The 15242-nt window shown below is 48.8% G+C and overlaps 1 protein-coding gene across 5 annotated transcripts in view; it reads left to right on the top strand.

Moving 5' to 3' along the window:
• Positions 1–13912, top strand: part of AGBL2 (AGBL carboxypeptidase 2) — a 45060-nt gene extending 31148 nt beyond the window's left edge. For all 5 annotated transcript variants that reach the window (XM_066251521.1, XM_066251524.1, XM_066251522.1 and 2 more), the window contains 6 exons: positions 1299–1429; positions 4995–5061; positions 5666–5791; positions 6834–6941; positions 9681–9770; positions 13182–13912. In XM_066251521.1, the coding sequence (XP_066107618.1) occupies positions 1299–1429; positions 4995–5061; positions 5666–5791; positions 6834–6941; positions 9681–9770; positions 13182–13355 (696 nt within the window). In that variant the 3' untranslated portion in view covers positions 13356–13912. The remainder of the gene's footprint in view (positions 1–1298; positions 1430–4994; positions 5062–5665; positions 5792–6833; positions 6942–9680; positions 9771–13181) is intronic.
• The last annotated feature ends 1330 nt before the right edge of the window (positions 13913–15242 follow it).

Raw genomic sequence — 15242 nt, 5'->3', positions numbered from 1 at the left:
TGGATCACAGAGGTTTCCCTGGGCCTTGTTTCTTCTGCAGGTTACTTCCGTTTCCCTTCATCGCTCACCTTCTTAAAAAGGAGTCTGTACTCATGGTGTCTGACTCACCTGTCAGACCCCCTCTGAAATGACAGCCCTGGAAACATGTGATATGCACCACTCTGAATGCAGCTGTTTAATAAAAAATATTAAATTGTATTTGCCTTAGGCCAAAATCTGAACAACTACATTCTAACTTTTCCTCCTGTACCATTAAAAAATAAATAAATAAATCAGATCTTTGCATTATTATTATTTTTTTTTTTTTTTTTTACAGAGACAGAGAGTGAGTCAGAGAGAGGGATAGACAGGGACAGACAGACAGGAACGGAGAGAGATGAGAAGCATCAATCATTAATTTTTCATTGCGTGTTGCAACACCTTAGTTGTTCATTGATTGCTTTCTCATATGTGCCTTGACCGCGGGCCTTCAGCAGACTGAGTAACCCCTTGCTGGAGCCAGCGACCTTGGGTTCAAGCTGGTGGGCTTTTGCTCAAACCAGATGAGCCCGCACTCAAGCTGGCGACCACAGGGTCTCGAACCTGGGTCCTCTGCATCCCAGTCCGATGCTCTATACACTGCGCCACCACCTGGTCAGGCAAATCTTTGCATTATTTAAGAAGTCTTTTTTTTTTTTTTTTTTTTTTTTTCATTTTTCTGAAGCTGGAAACAGGGAGAGACAGTCAGACAGACTCCCGCATGCGCCCGACCGGGATCCACCCGGCACGCCCACCAGGGGCGATGCTCTGCCCACCAGGGGGCGATGCTCTGCCCATCCTGGGCGTCGCCATGTTGCGACCAGAGCCACTCTAGCGCCTGGGGCAGAGGCCACAGAGCCATCCCCAGCGCCCGGGCCATCTTTGCTCCAATGGAGCCTTGGCTGCGGGAGGGGAAGAGAGAGACAGAGAGGAAGGCGCGGCGGAGGGGTGGAGAAGCAAATGGGCGCTTCTCCTGTGTGCCCTGGCCGGGAATCGAACCCGGGTCCTCCGCACGCTAGGCCGACGCTCTACCGCTGAGCCAACCAGCCAGGGCTAAGAAGTCTTTTATTGGCTATAGCCAGGGGAAAGTGGTTACAGCCGTGCACATTGGTGTTCTGGCCTAACAACACCGCTCTGTGTTCCCACAGCTCAGTTTATCTGTTAGCGTGGCCTCAGTAGCAGACATTACAGCTTACTCATCTCTGTCCCTAGCAATAAAGTGCCTTTTAGCTTATACTTAGTATTTGATGAATAAATAAATAGTTCTTTTATTTCCACAGTTCATGCAATGTCTAGCAGAGCTTAAAGAGCTCTTACAACAGGAAATCCATAAGAAATTCAATGAACTTGGACAAGATATGGATTTAGAAGGAAGTTGGAATGACATCTCTCTGTCTGACATTGAATCCAGGTAACGAACTTCATTACAAAGAAAAACCAGAGAAGTTTTATTCATGTTTTAATTGTTGTGTTTGCTCTGTTGTGTTGTAGCTTTTGAATCTCACATGCAAAATATTGAGTAAGTCATGGCACACTTAAGTACACTTCATTCCTTTGACAACTATGTATCGAGTGCCTGTTCCTCAATACCCTTTTTCCTGGGCACTAGAAAGGACTGGGGAAGTGGGCGGGCAGTCGGGGCGGGGCCTTGTAGGCTACTGTAAAAGCCTTTGTGTTCTATTCCAAGGGGGATGGGAAATCTTTGGCAGATTTTTAAGTAGAGAAGCATCATGGTCTGACTAGGTTTTAGTTTCAGCAGGAATACTCTGGCTGTTAGGTGGGAAATAGATTGTAAAGAGAAACTGTTTAAGCAGGGATGACCTTTAGGAGGCTCTTGTAATGATACACGTGAAAGGTGATGGTAGTTAGGCCAGAGGAGTAGTGCTTGGTGGCGTGTGAGCTGGTTGGATACAAGATATATTTAGACTTTTCAAACAATAGGATTTTCTTACGGATTGGATGTGGGGCACGCGAGAAAGAGAAAATGACTCCATGTTTGGCTAGATGGCATAGCCTTTAACGGAGATGGGCAAATCAGGAGGGAGGAGAAGGGTAGGGCCAGGGTACTGTTGGGCCTGTTCCGTTTGAGGTGTTTGTTAGACATCTAAATGGAGATATTGATGAGGCAATGGGCTGTATAAATCTGGAATTTATTTGATAGACTGGATGAGATTCCAGCAGAGTAAGTACAGACAGAGTGAAGAAGAGGTCCAAGTCTGACCTGGTACCACAGCTTTAAAGGTCAAAGCGACAGGAAAGAGCCACAAATGAGACCAAGAAGGGGCACACCTAACCAAAAGAAAACCAGGAGAGTGATTATTTTTAAAATGTAAACCACATCATGTCATTCCTCTGTTTAAAACACCTTAATGGTTCCTTCAGTTCACTCAGACAGAAAGTCAAGGACCCTCCAATAAATGGCCTACAAGGCTTTTGGATCTGGCCACTGGTACCTCCGTGACCTCTGCACTCACCCTCTCCTACAGAACTGCAGCCACACTGGCCTCCTCGCTCTTCTTCAGATGTACGGGGCCCTCTTCTGCCTCAGGGCCTTTGCACCGGCAGTTCTAGCTGCCCAGAATACTCTTTCCCCAGAGGTCCACATGGCTAACTCCTTCACTTCCTTCTCGTCTTTGTTGCAATGAAAACTTTTCCAATGTGGCCACCACTCTAATACTGCAGCTTCCTCCCCTACCTACACTCCCCCTGCCATTCCCTGTCCCCCCTTAGGTGCTCGGACTTTTTCCATCCTATTTCGTCACCTCTGTCATTCTGTACCGTTTACAACTTGATTGCGTCTGTTATTTATTATCTTTCTTCCCCTACTAGGATGTAGGTTCCATACGATCAGAAATCTTTATTTTGTTCACCGCTATATCTATGCATCTTCAACAGTGCCTGGCACATAGGGAGAGCAATAAATACTTGCTGAACTAATTTAGTATGCAGGCCCTCCACCCCATCCTTGTAGTCTTCACAACAGTTTTCGGAAGCCCCCGGGTGGGCAGGTGTCTCACGTTTATGCAAGGACACCGACTTGCCCTCAGTCGGGAGGCTTCTGGGCTGGGCATGGGGTCTCCTGCCCGAGCTGCTCTGTAGCCTGCGGTGGACAGTGGGAAGCGGATGGCTCTGCCACATACCCTGCGTGGCACACTGACATCTGGGCCCTGAAGCAGCTATGTCGGCGTAGTCTCCCAGATGTCTCCTTAAGGACCTTGCACCAGCCCATCAGGCTAGATAGAGTGCCCCATTCACCATGGCTCCTCTTCCACTTTCCCAGAATCCTTTGCCTAACTCCCCGGGACCAGTGCTCCAACCCCTCTTCACTTGGACCCTCAAAAATAAAATGTCCCTTGCCCGACCAGGCGGTGGCACAGTAAATAGAGCATCAAGGGCCCAAGTTCAAAACCCCGAAGTTGCCATCTTGAGCGTAGGCTCACCGGCTTGAGTGCGGGGTCACTGGCTTGAGCCCAAAGGTCGCTGGCTTGCAGCCCAAGGTCGCTGGTTTGAGCAAGGGGTCACTTGCTCTGCTGTAGCCCCCAGTCAAGGCACATATCAGAAAGCAATCAATGAATAACTAAGGAGACTAAGGAGCCGCAACGAAGAATTGATGCTTCTCATCTCTCTCCTTTCCTGTCTGTCTGTCTCTATTTGTCACTTTCTCTGTCTCTGTCACCAAAAATAAATAAAGCAATATAAAATGTCCCTTGCATATCAACTCATACAGAGAGCCCAGGGGGAGCCAACTCAGAAACAGCCGGTCTGCGTTCTAGCTGGTTCCACAGGGATGCTCTGACACATTGGGTTGGGAATTATTGGAGCCAGTTTGCCAGCCAGCCTCTGCATCCGGAGGCCGGCCCTCAGGACCCCCGGGGACGCCACCATCCCACTCCCTCCCTACACCGGCCAGCAGACTGGGTGTCCAGGCCCAGCGGGAGTCTGCTCTGTCTGTGTGCACGGACAGGCCTTCAGCATCTCTGGGGCGTACTGCATCTAATGCTTCTGTCCCGTTTGTTAAAGTTTTCTGTCATCTGTGAAAGGGACATCAGAAACCATTATCCAGTGGCCTCAAAGGCTGCTCCTCGGCCTGGAAAAACATGGTGAGAACAGGGAAGTGGGAGGTAGAGCTCAGAGATAGGGCTTTCTTTCCGCAGTCCTGCGGGCTCCTCATTGTGGACCTGCGGGAGGCCGGGAGGCGGAGCGGGAAGCAGGGACGAATAAAAGGGCTGAGCAAAGAGTGGCTTGAAATGCTGTCTTTTCCCAGACTTGAGCTTTGTGCCTAAGACACTGCTTGTAGATGGAGACCGTGCCACAGAGCACCGCTCTCAGGTAGCCAACCACACCCCCGGGAAGGGGAAAATGGGATGTGACACACGATGAAGGAAGAAAGGGTCGATTGTCTGAGGCCTCCTTCATCCGCGCCCTTGGAGAGAGGGGGCAGGGACTGTCCTGGGGGGAGGCTTTCGGGCAGTCTAGACAGGCATCCAAGACTTTTGAAGGGGTGATGTAAGTAATATTTCTAGTCTCTGACCTGTAGATTCTTTGTATTCAATATATTCATTTATATACTGAACACATTTTTAAAGAGTACCTGGTAGGATCTTTGCTCTCTGAAGTGGTGCTGGCCAGACAGACCTGCTTTCCAGCAAACCCCAGCCCCTGGTATTCCCCAGGGCCGCACGCGGAGACCCCTGTGGCCTCACCGTCATGCCAGGGGCAGCTCTGCCCCTCTGGCTGGCGGGTATATTTTTGTCACATGAATTGCACGCTCCTCGGGGCAGGGACTCTGCCGTGATCATCTCTGTTTCCCGTGCGGGATGCACCACCTGGCGTGCAGTCGGCTTTCAGAGTGAATGGATTGAAACAGCGCAGGCAGATGGTGGACCAGGTGTCCCAGCCCCGTGTGGCTGGGCGGGCACATGGAGGCCTCGACGTTAACACCCGGCCTCTCCCTTCTGCTCTCCTTTTGGAAACAGCACCAGTGGTTCTGACAGTTCCCTCTCAGACGGCCTCCCAGTCCACCTCCTGAACATAGCGGACGAGGTGAGATTACCCAGGCTCTTATGCCCAGGAAGGAGCAGCCTTAAAAAAGCATAGCGCTACTGGGTTGTTTGTGGAATTTTCCAGCTAACCTAAGATCTGCAAAAACACAGCAATAGCATCCTACCTGGTTAGGGAGTCTTTCACTTCGTCCTTTATTGCTTTTATTTTAAAAATCTAGGGAGGGGGGAAGTGCGAGGACTCCATATTTATTCTGAAGTTAACTAAAAGTGAAAAAAAAAAGTTTAATTACAAGTGAAGAGATAGAGGTTGTTAAAAGTGACCCCTACTTGGTTGCCAGAGGGGAGGGAGTTAGAGGGCTGGGTGGAAAAGGTGAAAGGGGTGAGAGGGCCAGACTGGTAGTTACGAAACAGTCAGGGGGTGTAACGTACAGCATAGGGAATATAGTCAATAATATCGTAATAACTGTGGACAGTGCCAGTTGGGTACTGGAAATATTGGGGGGAACTTCTTTGACCACATGGTTGTCTTTAACCAATTTAACACTGAGGGCTGCGTACGGGGTTGACCATTGTATCTTGAATGTTGTGTGGAGAGCGTCCTCTGCTATCCTCAGTGACTAGCCCCTCTGTCCTCTCTGGAATAGTTGAGTCAGAAGAAGAAGGTGTATAAGAAGAAGAGAAAGAAGCCACTTCATACGAGGAAACAGCTAAACGAACAGTACCAGAAACATAATTCGATACAGGAGTTAAAGTCAACAGAAGATGCGCTCGTAAGAAAGCTCCACTGCCCACCTGTGCCATTTGGTTAGAGTATGCCATGGGCAGCAGGACAGGGGTTTAGGTTTTCTTTTCTTTTTTTTTTTCTTTCTGTATTTTTCTGAAGCTGGAAATGGGGAGAGACAGTCAGACAGACTCCCGCATGCGCCTGACCGGGATCCACCTGGCACGCCCACCAGGGGTCACGCTCTGCCCACCAGGGGGCAATGCTCTGCCCCTCCGGGGCGTCGCTCTGCCGTGACCAGAGCCACTCTAGCGCCTGGGGCAGAGGCCAAAGAGCCATCCCCAGCGCCCGGGCCATCCTTGCTCCAATGGAGCCTCGCTGCGGGAGGGGAAGAGAGAGACAGAGAGGAAGGAGGGGGGGAGGAGTGGAGAAGCAGATGGGCGCTTCTCCTGTGTGCCCTGGCCAGGAATCGAACCCGGGTCCCCTGCACGCCAGGCCGACGCTCTACCGCTGAGCCAACTGGCCAGGGCCGGTTTAGGTTTTCTTTAAAGCAGGAAGGGAATGGGGAATGGGAAGGGATGCTTTCTCTCTTGAGTTCAGCACTCTTTCATGGCCCCCTGGACCATTTTGAGCAACTTTCAGCCTGGGCCCACCCCACCTCTGCTGCGCTCTGGGATCGCACATCTGGGTTCTGACCACGTCTGGACTTCCAGAGGGAGGAGGTGGACGGGCTGGGAAAGCAGTAGCTGGAGCTAGTCCAGGGCTGCGGCCAGGTGCTGAGGGGTCAGGCCTGGGCCAGGCTGAAGACGCCCAGGGAACTCCTTCGCAGTTACTGTCCGAGCTGCAGTGCCCACCGCGTACCCTCTGCTTCTCCCATCCAAGTACTGACCGGGTCGACCCTGCTTAGCTTCCGAGATCAGGGGAGATGGGGCGCGTTCAGGGTGGGGTGGCCGCAGACGCCCTCTGCCCTCTGAAGCTGACAGAGCGTGCGGAGGTGGCGGTTTTGCTGCTGGGGCAAGCGGGTCAATTGTGAGTAGATTAATTGCAATGGATCAATTGCAAAGCATTCTCTTTGCACTCAATTCTTCTAGGAAGGGCCAGGGTTTGCTTCTCCACTGCAAAAGCAGCCTACCTTTTCCAAACATTCAGAGAATACCAGTTCTTCAACAACAGGAAATAAAAAGCCAAGGAGAAATGAGGTAATATGTTTGCTTGACTCTTTTTAACTCACTCATGGAAAATGTATTAAAACTGTTTTTGTAATGTATTTAAAGCGTACAAGTGATGATTTGATAGGTGCGCACATTGTGGAAGGGTTCCCACCACTGACGTCATTGACACAGCCATCGCCCCGCCTACTTACCGTTTCTTTTCTTTGTGTGAGAACACGCGCAGTTGTACTCTTAGCAAACTTCAGTTCCACAACGCAGTGTTGTTAACCATAGCCACCGTGTTGTGCGTTAGATCCCCAGACCTAACTGTTACACAAAGTGACAGTTTGTGCCCTTCCGCCATCTTCCCCCCATTTGCCCCACCTCACAGCCCTTGGCAGCCACCATTCTACACTCTGTTTCTATGAGTTAGACTTTTTTTTGGTTCCACATGTAAGTGATACCATGCGATATTTATCTTCCTCTGTCTGGCTTGTTTCACTTAGCCTAACGCCCTCCAGGTTCATCCGTGCTGTCACGAATGGCAGAACTTTCTTTGTTATGGCTAACTACCATATTGTTCGCAAATAGTTCCTCCCATTCAGTAGGTTGCCCTTTCATTTCCTTGATGATTTTCTTTGCTGTGCAGAAGCTTTTCAGTACAATGTAGTCCCATCAGTTTATTTTTTTTCTTTTGTTGCCCTGGCTTGTGGTGTCAAATTCAAAAAATCACTGCTAAGACCTATGTCAAGGAGCTTACCTCCTATGTTTTCTTCTAGGAGTTTTATGGTTTCAGGTCTTAAATTTAGGTTTTTAATTCGTTTTGAGTTGACTTTTGTTTATGGTGTAAGATAGGGGCCGGTTTCATTCTTTGGCATGTGGATATCTAGTTTTTCCAACACCATTTTTTGAAGAAACGATCTTTTCTCCATTGTATATTCTTGGCTGCTTTGTTGACAATTAAGTGACCACATGCGCATAAATTTATTTCTGGGCTCTATATTTTGTTCCATCCATGACCTTCTGTCATACAGATTCTCTGATTTTTCTAATTAGCATGTCTTTCCCACAGGTTGAAGAACACAATAGCCCTTTATGTTTCCCTTACCTGTCAGTGCCACTGGAAGCAGAGGGACATTAAAATTGGCGGGAGGCCTGACCAGGTGGTGGTGCAGTGGATAGAGCGTCGGACTGGGATGCAGAGGACCTGGGTTCGAGACCCCAAGGTCGCCAGCTTGAGCGCGGGCTCATCCAGTTTGAGCAAGGCTCACCAGCTTGAGCCCAGGGTCACTGGCTCAAGCAAGGAGTCACTCAGTCTGCTTTAGCCCCCCCCCCCCGTCAAGGCACATATAAGAAATAAATCAATGGACAACTAAGGAACCGCAACGAAGAATTGATATATCTCACCTCTCTCCCTTCCTGTCTGTCTGTCCCTCTCTCTGACTCTCTCTGTCTCTGCCACAAAAAAAAAAAAAAAAAAAAAAAAAAAATGGCGGGGAGACCGGCTCTGTTTGGATTAGACACCACTGAAGTCTGACATCAGATTTTGGTGATTTGTGATTTTTGTACCAGAACATAAGAATGGGCGGCGCTGCCATCCACCCATCCATTTGTTCAGCTGATTGTATTGTGTAGTCAGGCCCTCTAGTGGACGTTGGAAGTGCAGCAGTGAATAGAGCTCTGTCCCTGCCTCAGGGACCTCAGAGTCTGGGCGGCAGAGTTTACCAGTATACGACGACCAGAGCAGCATCAGATTCAGGGAACACACAGGAGAAGCACTGAGCCAACTTTTAGTACCCCAGAGTTTTGTGGCTATAAAATCCTTGATTCTCGCCTGACCAGGTGGTGGCTCAGTGAATAGAGCGTTGGACTGGGATGCGGGACCCAGGTTCAAGACCCCGAAGTTGCCAGCTTGAGCGCGGGCTCATCTGGCTTGAGCCAAAAAAAAAAAGCTCACCAGCTTGGACCCAAGGTCGCTGGCTCGAGCAAGGGGTTACTCGGTCTGCTGAAGGCCCGCGGTCAAGGCACATATGAGAAAGCAATCAATGAACAACTAAGGAGTCCCAACGAAAAACTGGTGATTGATGCTTCTCATCTCTCTCCGTTCCTGTCTGTCTGTCCCTATCTATCCCTCTCTCTGACTCTCTCTGTCCCTGTAAAAAAAATAATAAATAAAAATTAAAAAAAAAAGAAAAAAATCCTTGATTCTCTTATATGTAAAAATAGGTTTTAGTACAACAGTAGCTAATTCTTAGTGGGTAGGGTGTAAAATTGGCCTCCTCAAGCGGAATGCTGCCCCGTGAATAACAGTGATAGGACGAGGTCCCACTGCAGTCTACTGAGGGGCCCTCACAGGGCACGGCCACCTCTGCTCGGTACAGAGGGACACTTGGTTTCTAGTGTAATAGTGACAAGAACACAAGCTTTAAAGTCTGTCTTGAGATCAAGTGCCACCCTCATTGTGTAATTTTCCATGAGTTTCTTAACCACCCTGGGCCTGTCTCTGCAGCTCAGATATTGGGGTAATGATAGCTCTGTCATAAGGTTGGCTGAGAAAGTTAGATGGGAAACTGTGGGCAAGGTGCCTGGCATATGGCAGGCACTCAGTAAACATTCATTTCCTTCTTTTCTTTGATTTATTATTTGTTTGTTTCCTGCTTTTTGAGGGGATTAGAGTGTCATAAGGAATCGACATGCATGAATAAAAAACACTCAAGTCATGTGTGTTCTGCATAATCACACTTGTCCGGATGGGAATTTTAATGAGAATGTGTTCATTTATTTTAGTCACAGTTAAATGAAAGAGACAAAGGCATCTCCATGGAACCATCAAAAACAACCACCTTGATTCTGACGAAGAATAAAGCAAGAATGCAGGTATTTCACCTAATGTACATATTATATATATATATATATAGCAGTGATGTACGTTACTTGGTTTGGAAATGTATTATGTGGGTTAGAGGGGTGGTCATCCGCAGTCCGCAGTTTCACCTGCTCAGCTGTGTTCTGCCCTGTAAGCTCTCAAGGTAATGTGCACCCTGAGGCTACACACCACCTGACCACCCCGGGGCGCAGAACCCACCCGGAGCTCAACGCTGGCCATGGAGAACTCAGTTTTATTTCAAGGAACATTTGTTAGGCAGCTGTTGTTCTGTAACTCCATGGCAATAAACAGTGCTAGTGAAGAATGCAGCAGTTCTCACCCTGGCCAGTTAGCTCAGTTGAGACACCAAAGTTGCAGGTTCGATCCCCAGTCAGGAAGCAACCAATGGTACATAAATAAATGGAACAACAAATGAATATTCTCTCGCTCTGTCTCTCCCTCTCCCCCCCCCATTCTCTGTCTCTCTAAAATAAATTAAAAAATAATTTAATAAATGCAGCTGTTCTCAGCCCTCAGAGATGTTAACAACACACATGGGCGCCGTCATCCCGAGCTATGCCTCGTGAGGTGTCACAGGCATTGATCAGCACTGAGGTCTATGAATGGTTTGCTTTTCTAGGAGAGTAAGTTAGCATGAATTCATATTTGTCTCTCTAACATAGCTCTTGCTCATTGGCAATTGCAAATTCTTTCCTGAAAAGGAGGGGAAAGAGGTGGACAAATAGCAAGTAAGCTGTCATTTCAGACAAGGCAGGGTACTTCTGTGGGCGGGCGCTGCTCACACGGGTTGGGGAGAAGTTGAAAACCACTGGGTTACGTCAGTATGCTGGAAATAGAACCCACAGTTCTCCTAAGGTCAAGTCCCTGCTGTCTTCTCAAATCTGTTGCTTGAGAATTGCCAGGTGGGTGTTTCCCTTTACCCAGTACATCCGTATGGAGCACCGACTAGCTGCGGGGCCCTTGGAAGATAGTAAGACATGATCCCTTCCTTCAGGCACTGAGCCTCTGTGAAGGGTGGCAAGATGTCCAAACACCTGATGTAACAGAAACTGAAGAGTAAGGAAAAGAGAGGTTAAAATAAAGTCAAAGAGAGTTTCTGTCTTGACAGGCTAATCAATGATAAACTTGTCCTTTTTCCTCATTCAGCATTTATTACAAACAGCCTGTGGGGGCTGATACCGTGTCCCACCACTGAAACATGCTAGTTAGGCTGCATGGACCCAGGAATTCAGTTAAAGCCCAGGTACTGGATAAGTGCCATCCAGACCTGTATCTTTACTGCGTTTTCCTAAAGTTCCTGGGATACCGTTTCTCCAACAGAAATGTGGGCATGTAACTCCCACATGGCTTATAAAGTGCAGTCCCTGCACTTCTCAGAGCAATTAACGTTTGGCCCATGGATCGTTGGCAGTCTGAGGGACTAGGGCAAAGGCTTGATTCACCTTTGCCCTGTAACAACTACTTTGGTATTTGGGGGAAAAGCAACTACTCCTCACTAACTTCTTATAAAACCAATCTCAATCCTTACTATAACTATTTTATTTATTTTATTTTATTTTGCAAGAGAGACAGACAGACAGAGACAGATAGACAGGAAGGGAGAGAGATGAGAAGCATCAGTTCTTCATTACAGCACCTTTGTTGTTCATTGATTGCATTCTCATACATGTCTTGACGGGGGCGGGGGGATCCAGCTGAGCCAGCGACCCCTTGCTCAAGCCAACGACCTTGGGCTCAAGCCAGTGACAATGGGGTCGTGTCTATGATCCCATGCTCAAGCCAGTAACTGCACACTCAAGCTGGTGAGCCCACGCTCAAGCTGGTGACCTCGGGGTTTTGAACCTGGGTCCTCAGCTTCCCAGGCTGATGTTCTATCCACTGCACCACCGCTTGGTTAGGCGCTATAACTTTAGAAATTGCAACATAGCCCTGGCCGGTTGGCTCAGCGGTAGAGCGTCGGCCTAGCGTGCGGAGGACCCGGGTTCGATTCCCAGCCAGGGCACACAGGAGAAGCGCCCATTTGCTTCTCCACCCCTCCACCGCGCTTTCCTCTCTGTCTCTCTCTTTCCCCTCCCGCAGCCAAGGCTCCATTGGAGCAAAGATGGCCCGGGCGCTGGGGATGGCTCTGTGGCCTCTGCCTCAGGCGCTAGAGTGGCTCTGGTTGCAACATGGCGACGCCCAGGATGGGCAGAGCATCGCCCCCTGGTGGGCAGAGTGTCGCCCCATGGTGGGCGTGCCGGGTGGATCCCGGTCGGGCGCATGCGGGAGTCTGTCTGACTGTCTCTCCCTGTTTCCAGCTTCAGAAAAAATGAAAAAAAAAAAAAAAAAATTGCAACATAGCCCTGTCCAGATAGCTTGGCTGGTTGGAGCATCGTCCTGGTATACAAAGGTTGCAGGTTCAATCACTGGTCAGGCACATACAGGAACAAATCAATGTTTCTCTCTCTCTCCCTCTTTTCCTCTCTCTCCAAAAATCAATCAATAATTTTTTTCTTTTTTAATTAATTTATTGTGTTTACATAGATTCTAGTGTCCCCCCAAATACATCCAATCAATCAATAAATTAAAAAAAAAAAAAAGCCTGACCCAGCAGTAGCACGGTGAATAGAGCATTTGACTGAGACGCAGAGGACCCAGGTTTTTTTTTTGGGTTTTTTTTCTTTCTTTTTTTTCTGAAGCTAGAAACGGGGAGAGATAGCCAGACAGACTCCCGCATGCGCTCCACCGGCACGCCCACCAGGGGCTACGCTCTGCCCACCAGGGCGATGCTCCGCCCCTCCGGGGCGCTGCTCTGCCCGCGACCAGAGCCACTCCAGCGCCTGGGGCAGAGGCCAAGGAGCCATCCCCAGCGCCCGGGCCATCCTCGCTCCAAAGGAGCCCGGGCTGTGGAAGGGGAAGAGAGAGACAGAGAGGAAGAAGGGGGGGGGGGTGGAGAAGCAAATGGGCGCCTCTCCTATGTGCCCTGGCTGGGAATCGAACCCGGGTCCCCCTCATGCCAGGCCAACGCTCTACCGCTGAGCTAACTGGCCAGGGCCGAGGACCCAAGTTTGAAACCCCAAGGTTGCCAGCTTGAGTGCAGGGTCGCTGACTTGAGCGTGGGATCATAGACATGACCCCTGGTCACTTGGCTTGAGCCCAGAGGTCGCTGGCTTGGAGCCCAAGGTTGCTGGCTTGAACAAGGGGTCACTCATGTGGCTGTAGCCCCCCAGTCAAGGCTCATATGAGAAAGCAGTCAATGAACAACTAAGGTGCTGCAGTGAAGAATTGATGCTTCTCATCTCTCTCCCTTCCTGCCTGTCTGTCCCTCTCTCTGTCTCTCTGTTTCTCTTGCTAAAAAATTAAAAATTAAAAAAATAAATTGCAACAGAAACTGAACTCAACTTTTCTATTTGTTTGCACAGAGAGAAAAGCCAGGATTCAGAGTATCATGCTCTCCAACGAGAAGCACAGACACCAGCCAAGAGCTAGCTCCAGATACGAAGCCGAGCTGGCCCAGGAACAGGCTTCTGGACGCAAAGAGAGGCCGCCCCAGCGTGGTGGCGTACCCGTCCTTGCACGTATGCACATACCCCTAGGGCCCCGGGCCCTGCCGCTCCGGCGCTTCCTGGCTTGTGTTGGGTTAGATGCATGTACTGTAGGAAGTTGTACGGTTGGTAACTACGCTGGCTGTGGTTTACTGTGCTGTGTGTCCACGTGCAGTGACCTTCCACTGTGGGCTCACACTGTGAACATGCCTTCAAGATGCGTACCTCGTGAATTAAAGTGTTTCTCATGAAGGGAAATTCTATTATGATGTATGGATAAGTTTCCTTGATCAGAAGTTGAAGTGTGTGCTCACGGAACTGCGGCACAGAGATACCTCATTTTAACCAATAGGTACTCTCTAAAATTATATACAAGTCCATTTTAAAAGATCAGACTCTGTTTTAAACATATTCTTGGAGTGTGCTATGTTGAAAATATCTTGGCAAAGCTTCCTAGAGATGCATGTTCAATCAGACTGTGCTATATCAGGCTTGCTCGGGGAGAGGTGTTCCCACAAACAGAAGACACTTCACGTATTACCCGGAATTTAATGTTGCATATATTGTGTTCAACACGGTTATGTAAGTTTTGAAACCCATTGATTAAAAGTCTTTGTCTCTAACCGTTCGTTCCACTGATTGGTTAATTGCATAATCGTACAGGACCAGAGACTTGATAGCCCTCCCAAGCACCTGCCTGCCTCCTGCAGCCTGTCACATCAACGTGCTGCCATGGTGTCACAGAAGGGTCACTCCGGGTCCTGCCAGGCCTCCTGTTGCACTTGACCTCCTTCCTATCTATCACACTGGATTGGAAGTTTCCTTGTATCTGCTGTATTATCACGTTCCAACTCTTTCAGCCACCACCGCGACCTGGGCGACTAGCGAGGAGAACCACTGGGCAACGCAGATTTTATTACAATCCTAGTGTCTGGTGTCTTTCTTTTTTAATGACTAGAGTTTATTTGGAGAACAGTTTTAGATTTACGATGGCTGAGCAGATAGCGCTGAGTTATCACACACTGTCCACCTCCCTGCCCCCACCGCTCACACAGCGGGAGTCTTTTTAAAGGCAGTGACCTGCCCGTGCACTTTACATAGGGTTTGTGAATGGCCTTTTCCTGTTTCATACCTTACACCCTAAAACTATTCATCCGCCTTGTAAGTATCTAGAAAGTGCTCAACTGAAACCCCACTTTTTGTCCCTAAAAGGGTAACTTTAATGGACAAGTCCCAGTACTGGCCAGATAGTTTGGTTGATAAGAGCATTTCCTAAGTCATGAAGGTTGTGGGTTCAGTCCCCGATCAGGGCACATACAGGAACAGATCAATGTTTCTGTCTGTCTCTCTTCCTTCCTCTCTCTAAAATCAATGAATAAATTAAAAAATAAAATAAAATAAAGGACAATTTCCCAAATAGTTACATAGCACTGAGGGAAAACCTTGTTTGAAGGTTGTTCAGGTCCTGGCCAGTTTGCTCAGTGGATAGAGTATCCACCTGGCATATGGACGTCCCAGGTTCGATTCCCAGTCAGGACACACAAGACAAGCAACCATCTGCTTCTCTCTCCCTCCCTCTCCCTCTTCTCTCCCTCTTCCCCTCCCACAGCCAGTGGTTCAGTTGGTTTGAGCATCAGCCCAGGCGCTGAGGATAGCTCAGTTGATTCTAGTATCAGCCCAGACTGGGCTTGCCAGGTGGAACCTGGTTGGAAGCATATGCAGGAGTCTATCTCTCTGTCTCCCCTCTTCTCCCTTAAAAAAGAAAAGAAAAGGAAGTTGTTCAGAAATACTTGTTTTTGCTCTAAATCAGGGGTCCCCAAACTTTTTACACAGGGGGCCAGTTCACTGTCCCTCAGACCATTGGAGGGCCAGACTATAAAAAAAACTATGAACAAATCCCTATGCACACTGCACAGATCTTATTATAAAGTAAAAAAA

The sequence above is a fragment of the Saccopteryx bilineata genome, chromosome 1 (assembly GCF_036850765.1).
Source record: "Saccopteryx bilineata isolate mSacBil1 chromosome 1, mSacBil1_pri_phased_curated, whole genome shotgun sequence".
Classification (NCBI taxonomy): domain Eukaryota; kingdom Metazoa; phylum Chordata; class Mammalia; order Chiroptera; family Emballonuridae; genus Saccopteryx; species Saccopteryx bilineata.
This window is presented reverse-complemented; position numbering and strand designations above follow the sequence as displayed.